At 37.7% G+C, this 20,559-nt stretch overlaps 1 protein-coding gene across 1 annotated transcript in view; it reads left to right on the top strand.

The window, feature by feature from the left end:
• The first annotated feature begins 2,655 nt into the window (after window positions 1-2,655).
• CPLANE1 (ciliogenesis and planar polarity effector complex subunit 1) overlaps window positions 2,656-20,559 on the top strand; it is a 130,444-nt gene continuing 112,540 nt past the window's right edge. Inside the window, exons 1-12 of the mRNA XM_061189194.1 lie at window positions 2,656-2,890; window positions 8,856-8,982; window positions 10,013-10,148; window positions 10,267-10,386; window positions 10,787-11,019; window positions 12,809-12,915; window positions 14,364-14,520; window positions 14,951-15,054; window positions 16,521-16,703; window positions 18,874-19,123; window positions 19,290-19,445; window positions 19,619-20,388. Of these exons, the coding sequence (XP_061045177.1) occupies window positions 8,902-8,982; window positions 10,013-10,148; window positions 10,267-10,386; window positions 10,787-11,019; window positions 12,809-12,915; window positions 14,364-14,520; window positions 14,951-15,054; window positions 16,521-16,703; window positions 18,874-19,123; window positions 19,290-19,445; window positions 19,619-20,388 (2,297 nt within the window). The 5' untranslated portion in view covers window positions 2,656-2,890; window positions 8,856-8,901. The remainder of the gene's footprint in view (window positions 2,891-8,855; window positions 8,983-10,012; window positions 10,149-10,266; window positions 10,387-10,786; window positions 11,020-12,808; window positions 12,916-14,363; window positions 14,521-14,950; window positions 15,055-16,520; window positions 16,704-18,873; window positions 19,124-19,289; window positions 19,446-19,618; window positions 20,389-20,559) is intronic.

The raw sequence follows: 20,559 nt of genomic DNA, 5'->3' as shown, positions 1-20,559 counted from the left end.
GTGATAAAGTTCTCTCCAATACAACATAAGCAGAAACACTGTGTACCGCTTCTGGGCCCAGGTCTCAAAACTGTGGGTATGCTCTCTCTTTCTCTCCTTTCCTTTGGCTGGAATCCACTGGAACCCAGTCTTGATTATGCAACAAGATACTGGAGAATTACAGAGTGAGTATCTCGAAGGAACCCAGATCTCTGAATGATTGTGTGGAGCAGAGCTACCCTAACAAACTGAATCACTCACCTTGTAACAGTTACACAAGAAAGAAATAATTGCCTATGTTCTCTAGGCCACTAATTTATGGTAGAGGCTTTTTGATATGGCCTACTCTTACCCTAAATAACTCACAACTCCATCTTATAATAGACCTCAGCTTATAATGATTCCCCTTGTCGGGGGAGAATGGCCTCAGATACACACAGATAAGCCCTCAGCAGCCATTTCTGCACTATGTGATCCTAGCCATAGCTGACTGCTCCAGGAGTAGATCTCTTACCCAAACTGCACCACTTGCATTTTTCCCTCCAAGAGGTTTGCAATTCTGAACTGAGACACAGGCTGAGAAAAATTGGAGCTGAGTCATGTTAATGGAAAGGCTTTAAAGCTGCACTGTACAATACAGGAGCCACTAGCCACATGTGGCTATTTGAATTTAATTAAAATAAAAAATTCGGGGCCTCAGTTGCACTAGCTACATTTTATGTGCTCAATGGCATTTCTCGCTAATGGCTACCATATTGGACAAAGCAGACGTAGAACATTTTCATCATCACAGAAATTTCTACCGGATAGCATTGCTTTAGAGAGAAGGTCTATGATCTGTCCTGGTTGCAGTACGTCCTAAGAACTGGTTATTGAAATCATTCCTTAGATTCTGTGGGATACTCCACAATCCCTACAATAAATTCCTTCTCTTGCTCAAGCTAGTTAGATTTGATTTTACTATCTGCTACCTAAAGGACCTAGGTTATTATATATCTTGCACTATAACTATGAAACACCAAATCTGATGGGGGAATTCTCGGGCTTATTTCTATTTCACTTTACTCAGACTTTTACATGGTTGACCTCTCCTTCCTAGACTCTTCCCTCCTAGGCTTTCATGCTTTCCTGACACCACTTTTTTGGTTCTCTTCACCCCTCTCATGCTCTCATAAGAAGTGGTCTTCTCCATTAAACCCTTATTCATCAATATATATTAAAGAGAGGGGACCTTTAAAAAAGTGCAGGGCAGGCTGATGGAGAGACAGATGGTTAGGTTACATGTTCTACATCTACAGTTCTCCCATTGGGCTTCTGAACCATGACTCTAATTGCTCACCTGCAAGTCCACAGGCACCACAAAATGAATGTGCTTCAAATTGAACTATTCCTTGTTGAAAACCTAGCTTAGATACTCCTGACCTGCCCATCTCCCAGAGAGAAAAAAATGTGCTCTGTGCATACTGCTATCATGAAATTTATCACTGCACTGTAATTTAAGTGTCTATGAATCTCTTTTGAATAGGAACAGCATCGTCTTCCTCTCTTTACACCTAGCATCATGTTTGACACATGACACATAATAGGCATCCAATAATTTCTATTTTAGCCAATTGTAGGCATTCCCATGAAATTTTAAAGAATAAATATGCACAACAGTCAACTCCAGAATTGCACCAATACCTCTAGGTCTGATGGCCACACAGCAAAGTCAGCCACAGTTATCCTATTGTTATCACATCTTAAGACCTAGAAATGGGAACAAAATTGAGGGAATAAGTTAGGATTTCTTTGTTCTGCTTCAGACTTCTTGGGCTAACTCTAGCAAGATTTATGTAAGATGTTTGTGATTTGAGTAGCCTTGGACCACTTCAGTTCTATAACCTTTGACATAAATGGTGCTAAGTGGTCATTATCCCATCTGCCACTTATCCCACACCGAGACACAGGGAGAGTTGTGATTTACCATGCCGTGGGAAGTCCTCCTGCCCTTTGCTTGCCAAGATAAACCAATCTGATAACGATATCTTTCCATTTGAGAGGGCTGAGCGATTTACTCAGCAGAACATACCTAGCCTAGCCAAAGGTAACAAGCCAAAATGCCTTCAACCACCAGGCCAGTGACATCAGTGAGTTAAGAGGAGGGCGGCTAGGGAACAGAAAGCTTGCCCCTGCCTAAGGCATACAAAGTTAAGCTACAGAAAAATGCTTTTCCGGACCAAATATAGATCTCGAGCTGCGTGTTCTTGCCCCCTGTTTCCAGTCCGTGCGCAGGAGCAGGACAGGAGCGAAAACAGTGCTGTAAATAAACAGAAGTCACTAGGAGTGTGAGTACAGAAACGCTTTCCTTAGCGCTTTAAGTTGCCCACTTGATCCGTGGAGGGCAGTGTACAACCCGTTCATTCTCAGGTCTCTGGAGGTCTCCACTGGGGTGCTAACATCCCGTGATTTACATCTTAGTCGGTTACTAAACGGTTTCCTGCAGAGCGCCGCGCATCGCCTGGGCACTCAAAGGCGTGTGTCCGAGGAACGCACGGGGAAGGTGAACACAGAAGGACCCGCGGAAGTTGAGGAGGAGACCGGGAACGGGAGGAGGAGCGGCCGAGCGGAGGGGACGCGGGACCGCTGAGAGGAAGGGGCGGGGGGAAACCCGAAGAGACCAAGAGGAGAAGAGGAGGGAGGAGCACGTCCAGCTTCCCGCCCGCGGTCCCGGCCGGCTCGGGGCAGGCGCACTGGCGGCGCTCTCTCGCGTCCCCTCCCCGCACCTCCGCCGTCGCCAGGGCGCAGGCTCGCGTCTGCGCCGGCGGCTGGGCCCTCGGCAATCACCCTCCGGTCTCTGCCCCGCGCTGCCGGCTTCGCCTTCTGCCTCCCCGCGCTTACCCCTCCCCGGACGGGCCGGACCTTGGCGGAGGTAACTGTCCGCAGATTCCTGCCCCTCACGGCCCCAGCCTCCTCCCCACGCTGTCCGGCCCGCGGGGTCCTTGGGCTCCTCCGTCCCCCTCACCCCCTCGAGTCTTGCGCGCCCGCGACCTCCCCAGCCCCGCCATCCCCCGCCGCACCCAGCCCCCTCGTCCCCCAGCTTCCCCGGAGTCGTCCTCCGGCCGCCGCACCCTCAGCCTGACGGAGGCTCGGCGGCTCCGAGGGGCCCGGGTCGCCCTCCGGATGGCTGGGAACGACGTCCGTTTCGGGCCAGACCTCGGCCCCGCACCGGGGTCCTCCAGCTCCCGCCCTGTCCCGGGTGGGCACCGCGGTGGCACCTCTCGGGGCAGAGGGCGGCGCTGCCCCGCAGGGTCGGGTAGGGAATCTCAGTGGGGTCCCCTGGGGATGACCTGTGCGAAGTGGAGAAGCTCCTGTGTTTGACCTTAGTGGGTGATAAATTGAGCACGGAGGAATGGACGCGATTTCTTAGACTCGTCTGTGGTGGAAACCACAGAACAACTTGGATTATTCTCTCTCTCTTTTTTTTTCTTTTTCTTTTTCTTACTGAGCAGAGTTCCCTGAGCTATACAGTAGGTCCTTGTTGGTTATCCATTTTAAATATAGCAGTGTGTACGTGTCAATTGGATTCTCTTGAAACTGCTTTCGCCAATGTGTTTTAAATAAAGGTACTTTGGGGGGGGGTAGACTTAACATGTTTCTCCTCACATATTGTGTGAGTGTGATCGAGCTTACTTTTATCTCTTTCTTCCATTAACTAATTTGACTTGTTTCGTGATGTTTATTAGTATCCATCCGTACGTAGCATTATTGTTTTGAGTGCCATTTCGGTATGAGGCAGAAATAACCTTTGCTATATAACGGGTGATTTTCAGAGTTGTAAAAGATAGAAGGCCATCCATCATCAAATTCTACTGGGCTCTGTCTTTACATCTTGAAATTACTAGCTATCTTTTTAATCCTTTCCTTTTTTTTTTTTTTTTTGGCCTCCTGGCATGGGGGATCTTAGTTCCGCGAACAGGGATGGAACCCGTGCCCCTTACAGTGGAAGCACCAAGTCTTAACCACTGAACCGCCAGGGAAGTCCCTATCCTTTACATTTTAATTGACAAACTAATAAGGATGTAAAGGGAGTATTTTAAAGCAAATCCCTGGCATAAATACTTACGTATAGACAGAATCTCTCATATCTGGGAGAGGTGAGGTTCTAAAAAAAAAAAAATAGAATTACCACACACCACCAATCTCATTCCTCTTTCTTTTTGACATCTGCCCCCCCACCCCCATTGTGTGTCTGCTTCCTCACTTTGAAACAACAAGATGTTCCAGGTTCTTCTGGTTCCTTTCCTACCCCAGCCCTGAAATCACCGGGTTTTCCTAGGACCTCTGGTTCCTCCTACTGAAGAATGGTATTTAGAAACCGAGATCTGGGTGTTAACTTTGCTCATGGTTACTGGGGTGTCGTTGCTTCTAGGCCCTTTTAGAGGACAGAGCTAGAAATCATGATTTTTATACTATACCTCCAATTCTAATCCAGCCCCTTAGGGCTCTTCCTTACCTTTCCCTGTTCTATAATTGTTTCACCTTTCTTCCACAATGAAGATGCTAGCTCTCGTTGTCAGTATATTGTTGACCCTTGAACAACACAGGTTTGAACTGTGTGGGTCCACTTATACTTGGATTTTTTTCAGTAGTAAATACTACAGTACTACAAGATCCACAGTTGGTTGAATCCTTGGGTACAAAGGAACTGCAGGTACAGAGGGCTGACTATAAATTATACTTGGATTTTCAACTGCACAGAGGATCAGTGCCCCTAACCCCCGAGTTGTTCAAGGTCAGTTGCGTGCTGATTTGCTCAATCCTACAATACACACAAAATCGCTTCATAATTTCTATACTCACACCCCTAGGAAAAGTAAACCTACAAAAAAGAATTTGAGGTTTGTTTGTAGTTCTTTTTATTTTTAGTTTGAGAGTATATAGTCAAAATACTGTCGTAAAAGTTGCTTGAATTAATCCTTTTTCTCTTCAGTGTGGTTTTTAAATTTTATTTTATTTATTTACTTCTCTTTGTATTAAGTTTTAGTTCCCCCCCATTCTTGTTTTAATTAACATAATTCCAGAAGTCAAAACTATACAGAGGACTTCCCGGATGGCGCAGTGGTTAAGAATCCACCTGCCAATGCAGGGGACACAGGTTCGATTCCTGGTCCGGGAAGATCCCACATGCCGTGGAGCAGCTAAGCCCGTGCACCACAGCTACTGAGCCTCTCTCTTTATATATATATATGTATATATATGTGTGTGTGTGTGTGTATATATATATCTCCTTTTCTCCATACACATACGTATACATCATTTATCCTATAGAGTTTCTTACATTCTGAATTTGGTTGATTTTATTCTCCTGGTGTGTTTAATATGTTCCTTCATTCTCTTTATTTCTTGTCAGCTGGTAGTTTGATTCAGACACAGATTCAGGTTCAGTTTTTAATTTTCTGTCTTTGTAAGAATATTTCATAGATGGTTGTGTGTACTTCCTGTCTACAAAGCATCATATCACAGGGAATATAATGTCTATTTGTCTCACTGTTAGTAATTTTAAGATTGATTAGTGGCAGCCGCATAGTACAGGGAGATCAGCTCGGTGCTTTGTGACCACCTAGAGGGGTGGGATAGGGAGGGTGGGAGGGAGACGCAAGATGGAGGGGATTTGGGGATATATGTATATGTATAGCTGATTCACTTTGTTATAAAGCAGAAACTAACACACCATTGTAAAACAATTATACTCCAATAAAGATGTTAAAAAAAAAAAAAGATTCATTAGTGGGTTTAGGGCGTGTCAGTCCACTTGTTATAGAGTTCCCCATCTACTTTCACCTAATAGTTTTAGCAGCCACTGATACTATTGACTAGATCTGTTATTTCATTGGGAGTTGCAAATGATGCTTTTCTAATGCCATTATTCCTCTTGCATTTGGTTAGCGCTTTTTAAAGAATTTATTTTATTTATAATTTTAATATTTATATTTAAAAATTTAAAAATAAATATTTGAAATTATTTATTTAAAATAAATTATTTAAAAATAAAGTGTCTAAGGAAGTAGTCATCTGGAATATTACGGTTCTGAGGAATTGAAAAACATAACGTTACAGTATGAAATATGAGGATGGTTAGCATCTTAATAGGTCATTCTGTGCTGTATTTGAATAGTCTTTCATTTAAAGCTTATTTTATTTAAAAAAATTCAGCTATTATTAAAGATGGCATTAATAATACCAAATAAATTCAGTTTTTTTGGATTTCATAAACTAAATAGAATTAGGAAGATCGAATTTTTTAAAAAAGAAAGAATAAGGGTATAAGTGGTCTGAAGTGACCTCTAAAAATGGTTCGCTATTCACTTGACCCAGAAAACCCCACAAAATCATGCAAATCAAGAGGTTCAAATCTTTGTGTTCACTTTAAGAACACTCAGGAAACTGCCCAGGCCATTAAGGGTATGCATATCCGAAAACCCACCAAGCGTCTGAAGGATGTTACTTTAAAGAAGCAATGTGTACCATTCCGTTGTTACAGTGGTGGAGTTGGTAGATGTGCCCAGGCCAAACAGTGGGGCTGGATGCAGGGTCGGTGACCCAAAAAGAGTGTTGAATTTTTACTGCACATGCTCAAAAATGCTGAACTTAAGGGCTTAGATGTAGATTCTCTGGTCATTGAGCACATACAGGTGAACAAAGCCCCCAAGATATGGCACAGGATTTACAGAGCTCATAGTTGGATCAACCCATACATGAGCTCTTCCTGCCACATTGAGATGATCCTTACTGAAAAAGAACAGATTGTTCCTAAACCAGAAGAGGAGGTTGCGCAGAAGAAAAAGATATCCCAGAAGAAACTGAAGAAACAAAAACTTACGGCCTGGGAATAAATGCCACAAAAAAAAAATGTAAATAAAAGTAAAAAAAAAAAAAAAAAAAGGAATAAGGCTGTGATTAAATACAATCCAGGCCAATGACCAAATGCCATCATTGTTCAAGATTTCACAATATTAAAAATTTTAAAAAGACTCAATTTGGAACAGGCACAAACTTACACGAAAATTGCAAATAGAGTACAAAGAACTTTTTTTCATGAACCATTTGAGAGTGACAACTGATGTTCTCTTACCCCTGAATATCTTAGTATCTACTTTCTACAGACAAGGACATTCGCCTAAATAACTGCAAGACAACCATCAAAATCAGAAAATTAACATTCATCTATTACAACCATCTAATCCTCAGTTTTTCTTCCTATTCAGGTTTTTCCAATTGTCCCATATTGTCCTTTATAGTGAAAGGATAAAATTTACAATTACTGACTGCATTTAGTTGTCAATTTCCCGTTTGGAACCAGTTCCTCAATCTTTTTAAAACTTTCATAAACTTGAAACTGTTGAAGGTTACAGATCAGTTATTTTGTAAAATGTCCCTCAGTTTGGGTTTGCGTGATATTTCCTTGTGATTAGATTCAGGTTGTGTTCCTTTGTACATATGTCACAGAGATGTTTTTCTCATTTTAACTATTAGGTGGCACGTGATTTCCATTTGTCCCATTCTGATAATTTTCATTTTGATCACTAGACAAAATGGAATCTGCCTGGTTTCTTCATTGTAAACTTACTTTTTCTCTCTTGTAATTAATGAGTATTTTATAGGGAGATATTTTGAAACAATGTAAATATACCATTTTTCATCAAATGTTCAATTTATTAATTTACTTATTTATAATTATATGGATTCATGGTTTCCTATTTTATTCCATGGGTTTTATTTTTTATTTATTATTTTTAAATATTTATTTATTTTTATTATTTTGGCTGCGCCAGGTCTTAGTTGCGGCACGCGGGATCTTTAGTTGTGGCATGCGAACTCTTAAGTTGTGGCACGCATGCGGGATCTAGTTCCCTGACCAGGGACTGAAACTGGGCCCCCTGCATTGGGAGCGTGGAGTCTTACCCGCTGGATCACCAGGGAAGTCCCTATTCCATGGATTTTAAATCCATTAATATAATTGTTTTGATGCTCAAATTGTCCTCAGTTTGGTCTATGGGATCCCTTTCATTATGGCTTCTGTGTCCTCACTGTGCCTGGCTCCAATACACTGTGCCAGGCTCTTCCACTGCGTGAACATCCTCCCAAGATTCACTCAAGAATGGACCATTCACCCAAGATTATGCTTCCCTCACCCAAATAGGGCTCTGACAAACTGTTCATGGCCTCTACCACAACTATCCCCACAACCAGCATGGGGACCTGCTGGGCATCTTCATATTATCTCAGGGCTTCATTTTTACGTCATCTAGTTTGGACTTTCTTACAGCTCTGTGACTTAGGGCAGTTTGACTGTTTATGTGGTGGTTGAAGGCTTCAAGAGTGATTATTCCATAGAGTAAGGTAAAAGTTGTATTGCCTTATATGAGCTAGCCTTGGGAAGTGCATAGCATCACTTCCATTTTACTCTTGGTCAAAGTAGTCAAAAACCACCCAAATTCAAGGGATGAGGCATAGCCCAGAGCTCTCAATGAGAGGAGTATTGAAGTCATAGTGTAAGAAGAGCATATGGGATGGGAGATATTTTTGTGGCCATCTTTGGAAAATACAACCTGCCACACTGAGAAAATCAAATCACATAGAAACTATATTGTCAGGATGTTCTCCTAGTTCATGTTTATCTTCATAGTCTGAGAAATAACTTGTCGAAAGCAAATACATTTTGTCTGACTATTCAAGTTGAGATACTGAATAAATTGTCAGCATCTTACCTTAAAAAGAGTTAACTTGAGCTGATGAAAAAGTAATCTACTAAAACTTTATGAAAACTGTAAATTAAGATCCTCAGTAAGTATTATGGGCTATTATCATTTTTTTGTTTGTTTTGATTTTTACAGCATCTTCTGACTTTTGACTTATTTGGTCATTGATATCTCAGCAAGCATGGAGATAAGATTAGAAGTTTTGACTTCAACGAGTATCAAGCAGAAAAAACCCTGGCCACGAGTCTCCTGGTTGGGACAGGTAGGTTTTTCTTTAATCATACAATATCAGTTCTAATATGTGTTAACTGTGTGCTTTGCCTCTAAGATCAAAGAATGTTCTATGGCCTTCAAAAAATACAATATCATCTGTAGAAGGATCACCTGCCCACTGAACAGGGTTTTGTGTATTTGTGTGGTAACAGGCTGGCAGAGACGGGGAGGGAGCATCAGTCTTTCTGTGGTCTAATCAGAGTTGCCACCACTCTCATCACTCTCTTGCTCCTTTTCTCCATAAACTTGCTTAATCTTCTTCACAGTCCTCTGTTGCTTTGCTCTTGGAGACCTGGGATGATGTATCATCCTCACTCTCATCTGCTGTGCTCTCCTGGGAATGCTGGGACATAATTTCTTCACCCTGCAAGTCCCGGTTTTTGAGATTGCACAGCCAGAAGACCTCTCTGCAATTGTTGAGGATGAGCATGGCTTTCACTCTGCAAACTAACAGCTATAGGGTCTTTTTGAGCAAAGGCACATGTTTGGTGAGTTTTGTGTCCTGGTGAATCTTGGAATGCCCACACAAGTGATGAAGCAGCGTGGTATCCAACTGGAAGGTTTCCAGTAAGCTCAGATCATTTTCTCAATGTTTTCTAAAACTGAAGTCTAGGAGCAGCATGACACTGCTTCAGAAATGAGAAGCCATGTCTATTTTTAATCTAAGTAAATAATTTAAAACTTACCCATGCTACTGTTCAGATTGATGAGATAACAGCAGGTAACTCAGTTTAGGCTAGCAGAATTGGAAGACAGTCCTATAATTTTAAACTCCAAAGAAATCTCAGTGCAACTATTAGGTCATCCTACCTAGTAATTCTAGTAAGAGGTACTTTAAGATAGAATGAAAAATCTTCAGGTTACATAATCAACCTTATTGTTCATTTTCTGATGTGTAGTACAAATATACAATCTTTCTTAAATGTCACTTTGTTTTCTTTTCTGGGATAACTTACTTAGGTAAGAGGCTGAATTAACTTCTGGCATCTCTTAAGTCTCTCACATGTTTCTTCTCTTAGGAAAATGAAGCTGTTTTTCTTTTGGATGATAAATTCATAAATGAAATTAATTTGCTATCAGGAAGGACAAAGAAGAAAATTCCCAGTCTTCAGCCTTTGTTGAAGGATGTTACAGTCCTAACAACGTCCAGTAATGGTTAAGTAGTACTGATATTTTCAGAAGGCTGGATTAACTGTATTTTTAAAAATAATTTTGGGAGTAATATTAAGGGAAATGTTAGATTATAAGTATTGCATTTCCTTTTTGGAAGCAGATGCCTGGCTGGCTGGGGTACTTGCTACAGGGGAGCTTTTCCTCTGGAACAAAGATCAAGATTGTTTGAAAACTATACAAGCAACTGAAAAGCCTAAAGAAATGATTAAAGCTGCAGTAGGTGGGAGTTTTTTATTTGTTTAAATTGGTTTAACTTGATATATAGGAGAAAAGAAATATATCTCTGTGTAAATATATATATCTGTATATATATATATTTTTCCTTATATCTGTAAGTATTTTTTTGGTGTTGTTTATTTGTGACAATTAGGTTCATCTTGAAGAAGAAAAATCTGGCATGCCTAACATATCTGTGATAACAGTGGGTTCCTAATATCACATATGAGTACATGATAAATGTTATTATAATTTGTACTTTTAGTTTATTACTAGTGCCTTAGTTTTACATTCTGAATGGAAACATCATTTAGGTTCCTTATTGTCAGAATAGATAAAATTTGTACTTTTTTGTGGGAATTCAGACTTCAGAGGTTTAATTACTTTTTTTTGTTGTTTTCTAGCAAGCTCTTTGAGACTGTACTTGTATGTATCTGGCAATGGGAAAAGAGTTCTGCTTATAACTCCTTCTGGATGCATATTTCTTTGGGAACATTTGGAATTCAAGAATATCTTATCTTCTAAAAGCCCTTCATTGGTGGGCCAATGGTCCCAGATCATACCTGAAGAAGCAGTTCATTTGCCTTCCACTGAAGATAAAGAAGCAGTAGTGCATGCTGTTTTTATAAAAAATGAGGTAAAATCCAAATCAGACAGGGTATTATAGAAGTGGAGATCTCAGACTCTAAGAACAGACACCATCTGGGAAGCTGTTGAGCAGAGTGTGTAATGGCATAGCTATATATCTCCAGTCATCATTAATTGTCGTAGTAATGGTGAAATTATCACGGAAAAGGTATTTTTATATTTCTTGGTCACATTTTAAAAGATGTTTATTAAAAATGGTTTGAACTTAGAGCTTCCTAGTTATACTTTTCCCTAGTTTTAGAATATAACTAGTTTTGTAATAAAGAGAAAAACAAATATCGTATATTAACGCATATATGTGGAATCTAGAAAAATGGTGTAGACAATCTTATTTACAAAGCAGAAATAGAGACACAGATGTAGAGAACAAACGTATGGATACCAAGGGGGAAGGGGGTGGTGGGATGAATTGGGAGATTGGGATTGACATATATACACTTCTAAATATAAAATGATAACTAATGAGAACCTATTGTATAGCACAGGGAACTCTACTTGGTGCTCTGTTGTGACCTAAATGGGAAGGAAATCCAAAAAAGAGGGGATATATGTATATATATGGCTGTTTCACTTTGCTCTACAGCAGAAACTGACAAAGCAGTGTAAAGAAACCATACTCCAATAATAAATAAATAAATAAATAAATAAATAAATAAATAAATAATTTGTTGGAAGGATTTAAAAAAAAGCTGGAATTAGTGATATTAAGTAAGCCATTTAATTCCCAGGAAATAACACGTTCATTAACTAAAAGCATTCAGAATAGCTGCATGGTACTCTTTGTATGTATGGACCAACATTTTATTACCCAATCTACTATTGTTAGAAATTGCATTTTGAACTTCTGTTGTTTTCCTCCACCCCCATGGATAGTGCCCTAATTTAAATAATATGTAACTGTAGGGACTTCCCTGGTGGTCCAGTGGCTAAGAATCCGCCTTCCAATGCAGGGGATGTGGGTTCGATCGCTGGTCCCACATACTGCAGGGCAACTAAGTCCGAGAGCCACAATTACTGAGTCTGTGCTCTCTAGAGTCCACGAGCCACAACTAGAGAAAAGCCCTCATGCTGCAATGAAGATCCGCATGCCACAACTAGGGCCCAACACAGCCAAATAAATAAAATAAATAAATAATATGTAACTGTAAAAGAAGAGAAAAATAAATATATTAGAATATTTCCAGTTATAGCCAGAGTAAAGGCAGTGTTTTCTTAAGAGAGTAAACTGCACCTTGATTTCCCATTTGAGATATGCCTGTGGCTCAGAAATTAATTACTTAGTCTTTAGCTTAATGTTAAGCTACATGTTAAGAATAAAAATATGAGCAGGCTCTTGATATGTTTCATTTATTTTATTTATGATGAGAAATATGTGGGGTTTTTTTGTTGTTGTTTGATTGGGTTTTTTTTTTTTGCTGTTCTTTCAGGGATTAGTTTATTTTATTTATAGTTTAATTAGTTTATTTTATTTTTTTTCCTTGTTATTTATTTTAAACATACCAGTGTGTACATGTGAATCCCAAACCTCCTAACTATTCCTCATCCCCACCCTTACTCCCTGGTAACCATAAATTCGTTCTCTAAGTCTGTGAGTCTGTTTCTGTTTTGTAAATAAGTTCATTTGTGTCATTTTCTTTTTTTTTTTGATTCCGCATATAAGCTATATCATACGATATTTCTCTTTCTTTGTCTGACTTCACTCAGTATGGCAATCTCTAGGTCCTCTTGATTTATTTTCAGATTAATTATATACTAAAGTATATTAAATTTATCTACAGTTATTTGGAGACTGCTGCTTGTGTTCATTTACTTTCTATTCCGGGGAATGCCTGAAGTTAACATTTCTAGCAATTCGGTGGCATGAAAATGTATTTACATCTATAAGGTGAGGTAAATGTTTCCTTCTTCCTTGTTTTCTATCTGCTTTTTTTTTTTTTTTGGCCGCTCCATGCAGCATGTGGGTTCTTAGTTCCCCTATCAGGGATTGAACCTGTGCCCCCTGCATTGGAAGCATGGAGTCTTAACCACTGGACCGCCAGGGAGGTCTCTCTATCCCTTTTAAAACATTGTTATCTTTTGGCCCATAAATACACAATAAGATTAGTAAGTGAAATGTGAATATCAACTTCTGAGGCTTTACAAATTCTTTCTTCCTGTAAGTATTGTTCTGTTTCCTTACTTTTCATTTTGAATGTCTATTATAGAAAGTTTTTCTTGTTTTTATTTTGTTTCCCTTCTTGGAATCAAGAACACATAAAAGGTAAGGCAGACAGACTATGGTCTTACTTGTCTTAAGACTATAAAAATAACTCCTTTGAAAAGTAATTCAATTGAATTTTTTTTTTATAAATTTATTTATTTATTCTTGGCTGTGTTGGGTCTTTGTTGCTGTACACGGGCTTTCTCTAGTTGCAGTGAGCAGGGGCTACTCTTCGTTGTGGTGCACGGGTTTCTCATTGCAGTCGCTTCTCTTGTTGTGGAGCATGGGCTCTAGGCGTGCAGACTTCAGTGGTTGTGGCTCACAGGCTCTAGAGTGCAGGCTCAGTAGTTGTGGCGCACAGGCTTAGTTGCTCCGCGGCACGTGTGATCTTCCCAGGCCAGGGCTCGAACCCGTGTCCCCTGCTTTGGCAGGCGGATTCTTAACCACTGTGCCACCAGGGAAGTTCCAATTCAATTGAATTTTGAAAAGGAAATAACTTGAGTTTACTACTGTACCTTTTAAATGCTCAAGTATTTTTTCAATTAAAAGTAATTTTATTTATTTTAAGAAGCCCAATGAAATAGAAAGAATGCATTAAAAGCATATAATGACTAAGATTTAGTAAAATAGTGAGGTTTTTTGCTTTTTTCTGTTTATTTTCTTTATTTTTTATGGTAGCAGTACTTTATTTGGGTGTAATTTATATAAAGTAAAGTGAACAAATCTTAAATGTACAACTAGGTGGACTTCGATAAATACACATATGCCTGTAACCATCCTCATATCAAATATAGAACATTGCCACTATCCTAAAAATCCCCTCTTCTCACCTATTTAATACCTGTAAAAATGTTTGTAATAATATAGAAATATGTGTATCTAAACTTTTAGTGGATGCAGATGTGTTTGGGGCTGGCTACAGAACATGCCATTATTAACAAAACTCTGGTATGGACCTTGTTTAACTAGCAATTACTCTTTTGTGCCCTGGATGAAACTTGTGAACAGTTGCTACGAGACCCCAAATATATGTGCACATGTACGAATTTAGTTGGACCCTTTAATTTTTTGTAATGAAGTATATATTAATTTAAAAGTTACTATACTTTGTTTTCAATTATTTCACTACTTAGATCATTGACATACCATGTTCAATGGGCACAACAAGATTGCCTTCTGTGCGGTCTGATTCCTAAATGTGAATCAGTAAAGTCAAGAGGAGCTCTAATTTCTGCATTTTCAAGAGATGGCATTACCCTGGCAGTAACTCTTAATCAGAAAGACCCAAAGGTCAGTAAATGTAATCTGTCTTGGAAGTAACCTGTAAAACAGAGAGTTTAGTTCAGTTTTGAGATTTTTTTCCCCCAAAGTATAGTTTTTTTTCTTAATATTACTTTATATTCTTTAAATTGGTGTTTTCTGATCCACCTCGACATTGTAAATTGGTAAAGTTATTTACATTAGCTGCCGTAATTTTCAGAATTTGGCCTTCAGAGGTGAAAAGAGGATAATGGAAAAGGAAGAAAGAAAGGCAAAGTGGTAACTGATATTCTTAAAATGTAGTATAAAAGAGAGAAAAGTTATAGGTGGCCAGTATAAGATATAGGTTGCCAGTTGGCAAAGACTAGGTAGTTCATTGATATAATAGATCTCTAGGTCTTCAGAATTATAAGTAAAATAATTTTAATGGTTTTTTTATCTTTTTTTTTTTTCTTTCTAGGCAACTCAGGTATTATTTATAAACACACTGAATTTTGTTACACTCTGTGGTAGCCTTAAAGGATGTAGTAATAAGAATCCTGTGGTTCCAGCTACACTTATCAGGTAAGGGTTCTTCTGTACTTCTAAATAGTGTTTTTATTTTCTTTTTTAATAGTTTAATAAGTTTAAGGCACTGATAATTCAGTAGGTATCTAAATAGATGTTTAGATAGATGATGCAACTTTCAGCATTTGTGCTTGATAGATTCTAAAAATTGCTTTGTATAAGGAAAGGCTTAAATACTTTAAGGAACGGTGGAAGATACATGAACACATTTTCGTTTCTCTTTTATTTCTTTCTATGTTATCTTGGGAGGAGTGGAATTATGACTGGGTAGAGAAATACTGGGCTAAGTTAGAGAGGCTGAAATGAAAAAACCTGGGTTGGGAAGACCATTATATACTCAGGCTGAGGTGTTTCTAGCTTTTTAAACAAAGTTAGCATTCTCTGCATACGGGTGGATAGTACCATAAGTGGTGATTTTGGATGGCACATGGACCTATGAAGGATTATAGAGTAGGAAAATTTCCTCTTGGATCCTCCTAATTTCCTATTCTGAATTGTTTTCTCTACTGCTCTCTGAATTTCCAAAGTTTTCAGGTTCATCCAGCCTTACCTTTTTATTTTCTTTCTCTCCCCAAAATTTCCTTTCTAGAAGTATTACTAGTCTCAGTTCAGTGGTCTGTTTGACTTAGGGTGTCCATCATTCACATGAGGAGGAGCTACTTTTTGTCTCCATGAAAGAAACATTAATATTATCAGATAGTTAAGGAGTAGTAAAGATGGCTTTGGGAAGAGGGAGTCTGCTACTGAGTGGAGCTCTGGCAGGCTGCAGAGAAGACAGGTGTGGTATTGACCTTCAAATCTACCAGTAGATCTTAGTTTTGGACACCACTAGGATTAGAAGTTGTTCTAATTGTAATGTAAGTGACAGAAACTTTACTTTATTAGGTCGTATTTTCATCTTACGATTTGCTTATGAATCTAAGTAAATTTCTAATTGGTATGTTGTATGGAGTAGATGTTTATGAGCAAACTCCTTTTTTCTTACCTTTTTTTCTGGGAAGTAAAATACACGAAATGTATGTGACATTTGCCTACTATTCATTCTTTTTTTTTTTTTTTTTAAGTATTTGTTTATTTATTTATTTATGGCTGTGTTGGGTCTTCGTTTCTGTGCGAGGGCTTTCTCTAGTTGCGGCAAGCGGGGGCCACTCTTCATCGCGGTGTGCGGGCCTCTCACTATCGCGGCCTCTCTTGTTGCGGAGCACAGGCTCCAGACGCGCAGGCTCAGTAATTGTGGCTCACGGGCCCAGCTGCTCCGTGGCATGTGGGATCTTCCCAGACCAGGGCTCGAACCCGTGTCCCCTGCATTGGCAGGCAGATTCTCAACCACTGCGCCACCAGGGAAGCCCCTATTCATTCTTTTGACCTTATTTTTTGAAGCGTCTCACCCCTTCTTGGCCATTATAAATTGTCAAAGACATTGTAGAGAGTCCTTTCTAAACATATTGTCTTGCTTTTTCTAGGTCCTACTGGATAGGTGATATCAGCTGGACTCATGATAGTCTTTTTCTGGCTTGTGTGTTAAAACGTGGCTCCCTGATTTTATTGACCTGCCAAGGTGAATTGCTAACGTTAATTACATTTGGTTGCTCTATAGAATTTGGGCCAGCAGAATTTATTCCTCTTCACCCACTAATAACATATAGGTGAGACATTTGAATTGTTTTAATTTATTTACAGAAGTTTTTCTCTTTTGGTATTACTTTACTGTGTATTTTTTTAATATAATTTCATCTTTCAAATTGTCTTATTCTTTCTTTGAGTCTGTCATCTCAATATCTGCTTCTTATTTATAGTTTTCTTCTGTTTCTTTTTGTGGCTTAATCCTGGTGAAAATTTGACATTGTGACTATGTAAGTATATGTTTTTTTGTTTTTGTTTTTGTTTTTTGTTTTTTTGTTTTTAACATCTTTATTGGAGTATAATTGCTTTACAATGGTGTGTTAGTTTCTGCTTTATAACAAAGTGAATCAGTTATACATATACATATGTTCCCATATCTCTTCCCTCTTGCATCTCCCTCCCTCCCGCCCTCCCTATCCCACACCTTATGTAAGTATGTTATTTAAATATTCAATAGCACTAAAAAAAGTAACTTCTTTGATATAAAAATTAATAGAAGTGTGATATATCTTTTATTGTTTCAAAAGCAGAACACTTAGATAAAAATTAACTTGGCATATGTATCTACTTTTCTCCCAGAGGGAAAAAGGAGAAAAGTTGTTGGAAATGGGTAGTAGACTTTAGAAATTAGCCATATTTTAATTTTTCATTGTGAGATCATGAAGTATTTTGGCTTTGGAGTCAGAACAAGATTCAAACCTTCGTTCTTCTACTTATTAGTTGTGTGACTTTGGGTAAGTTATTCTTAAGACTCTGTTTCTTTTACTGGAAATGAAGATGACAGTAATTGTCTCTTAGAGTTGAGGGAATGAAGTAAGATAATAAATAATTATAAATTGCTTTAACACAATTCTGGCATAAAATAAGTGCTCAGTAAATATTTGCTGTTATTGATGTTGATATTATTATATATGGCTAGACACATATAGACACCTATTTACAATCAAAAGCATTGGAAAAGGTCTTTGAAACTAATCCATTCCCTTTGCTGTATAGAAAAGAAACTGAGGAAGGATGTGTCCTTGATTATATTTAGCAAAAAGTTTTGCTTAATTTTTAGCAATAGAAAATTCTAATGGAAAAACTTGTCACCTCGTGCAGTGAAAGTGTTTTTCCTTATTTCTTATGGTCTGATTCATAATTGACTTAAATTTCCTCACATTTTCCTTTAAAATTAGTATTTAGGGCCTTTCAAAATGGATTGCTCTTTTTGATTACAAAAGTAATACATATTCATTGTTTTAAAAAAACTTAAAAATCAAATGTTACAAAACTAAATAATGTAGAAAGTGAGACTTGTAATCCTATTCCTCAGAGATAACAATTATTAGCATTTTAGTGTGTTGTCCTCTAAATTTAAAAATTTTATATAACATTTATAACAATATTAGTTTCTTTTTTAAAGCAAAATAAATTATATGATATATGTTGTTTACTATTTTGCTTTTTTGATGTAACAGTATGTCATACATCTTTCCATGGAGTCACTTTTTAATGGTTTTATAAATTTCGCAGCATGTACATTCTAAAACCAATCTTCTACTGTGGATCATTTGGCTAATAAAATCTATATTTGATTAGTTTCCTAACCAGAAAAAAAATTATATTTTCGTTATTCTCTTTATATTTATAAAGCTCCAAAGTTAATAATCAGTGATACTAAGTAATCAGAATCAGGTACACCACCATAACAGTAAATAACTACACTTATGTGGAAACTCAGTCAGATTTAATCTTAAGCTGATAAAATTATACTTATCACCATCCTCTCCAAATGTCCTCTGTTTCTTTTCTTTCTCCTCCTTAATAACAAATATACTCATAGCTCCTAATTATATTCTTATAAGTATATTTAAATAGATAGTAAGAAGGAAAGGTAAGTAACTCTTTAATAGTAAAAATGAACTGCCTCAATTATTTTCTGAAAAAGGTTGTATAAAACTAGATTAAAAACAAGACAGAGTAAGTGCCACAACGCTGGGAAAATTAAAAAAAACACATAAACCTTGTATTATTTAATCACTTATGTTTTCCTCACAGATATATGCACATTTAATATTTTTGCATTTAATTTGCTTGCTTTTTCATCATTCTGGAACTTTTAATTGTTTTGTTTTTTCTTTGGAATAACATAATTGTTTCCTTTAAGATTTTTCTCTTACTAATTCTTGAATATTGGTGTTTGTTTGCTAGACCACAGCAGTTTACACTTCAAGATTCAGATAATTCTGTAAATTCATCAGCTTCTGATAGTGACCCTATGAGACAGAGATTTTCTATAAAAGCACATTCACGGTTACCCTACCTCATTATTTCTGATGGATACATGGTCACAACCCTTCGATTTCTTGATAATCTGTCTCCATCAGTGCTCATGAGATCCCTTCTACTTGATTCAACACAGAGGCTTGAGAAAACATACCAAAGTGTGATGCTGTCTAAGGTATAGTGCTTTTTGGTACCATTAGTAAAAGTTGACTTCTTAGTCCTTTCAGATTTAAAACTGTACTGACAGCCTTGGATTGTATACAGTTATCTATAGATGTTTTAATTGTTTGTAGTACAATTATCGATAAAATTTTGCTCTGGAAATCTTTTTTCTTCTATAGCCAAAAGGCCAAGGGCTGAACTTGCAATCACTGGATTCCCTAAGATCTAGCTTGTTAAAACACCACGGAAATGAAAATTTAGCTGATTCTACTGTTCCCAGATTCTTGCAGGCAGAAGAAACAATGAAGTTAAATGAAAAAACAGCAGATTTGCAGGTACTTAGTAACAATGTTTTATTTACTTTGAACAGTTATGTATTGACTTTATTCCAAGAAATATATTTTCTTTTTCTTTTATTAAAGGGAAGAGAAATTTGAGAGCACTAAAGTGATTCTCCTTGTAAGGAATCAAATGATATTAAGTATAATTTTTTTCACTCATGTTTTAGGATTTTGAAGCCAAAGAAACTAATGAAGGCGAACATTTTCCAAACAACTTATTCTCTTTTTGGAACCAAAAGAATGATCTATTGTTTAGTAGTGCCAAAGGAGGAAGATTGGAATTTGCTTCTATGTTTGATACCATACATGCAAAAGATAATACTGAGGAGACGGATAAAACTGTTACAGAACTGCATTCTGTCCAGAAAAATCTCCTTGCAGCATGGACTATAGGAATTTCAAAAAATGTGACAGAAAAAAATTTAATGTTAAATTACACAGTAGTTTGTATCACTCATTTTTTGTACATTCTTCAATTTATAAAATGTCCTTTCCCCAAACTTGATCTTTTTTTAAGCAAGAGCCCAAGACATGATGCATGGGTACTTTGTATCTTTCAACTTTTTCATCAATGTTTATCAATCCAGCACTGGGATATGAGATACAGACAAGATGTAGGACATTTGGTAAAGCTGACCTCAAATACTATAAAGCTTTTGCTGACACAGCAACAACAGAATCAGTTATTCTCAAAGAAGCTTTTAGCCTGTTTTCATTTACTCAGAATGGTAGCTGATCATTTAAATGGCGTATACAGTCTTCAACCAGAAGTTATTTCAGCATTAACTGATGGAAGTAGAACAGCAAAGCAAGACTCATTGGTGGTACCCATTTTTCAAATGTTTCAAGATAGTGGTGCTCGGAAGAACTGGTCTTGGAATTCATCTTTCAAGATTCGTCCTCAAGTATTAAATTTTGTTCAACAGCCAGGACACAGGTATAATGACTTTAATATTAGGAGACCATCAGCTTTATAGATTTTTCAAAATTGAGATATAATTCCCACACTGTAAAATTCCCCATTTTAAAGTGCACAATTCAGTGATCTTTAGTATAGTCACAGGCTTGTAGAACTATTAGCACAAATTCCAGAATATTTTTATCACCC

This window comes from Eubalaena glacialis, chromosome 4, assembly GCF_028564815.1.
Source record: "Eubalaena glacialis isolate mEubGla1 chromosome 4, mEubGla1.1.hap2.+ XY, whole genome shotgun sequence".
Classification (NCBI taxonomy): Eukaryota; Metazoa; Chordata; class Mammalia; order Artiodactyla; family Balaenidae; genus Eubalaena; species Eubalaena glacialis.
The sequence above is the reverse complement of the archived record's forward strand: the minus strand, read 5'-3'. Positions and strand labels throughout refer to the sequence as shown.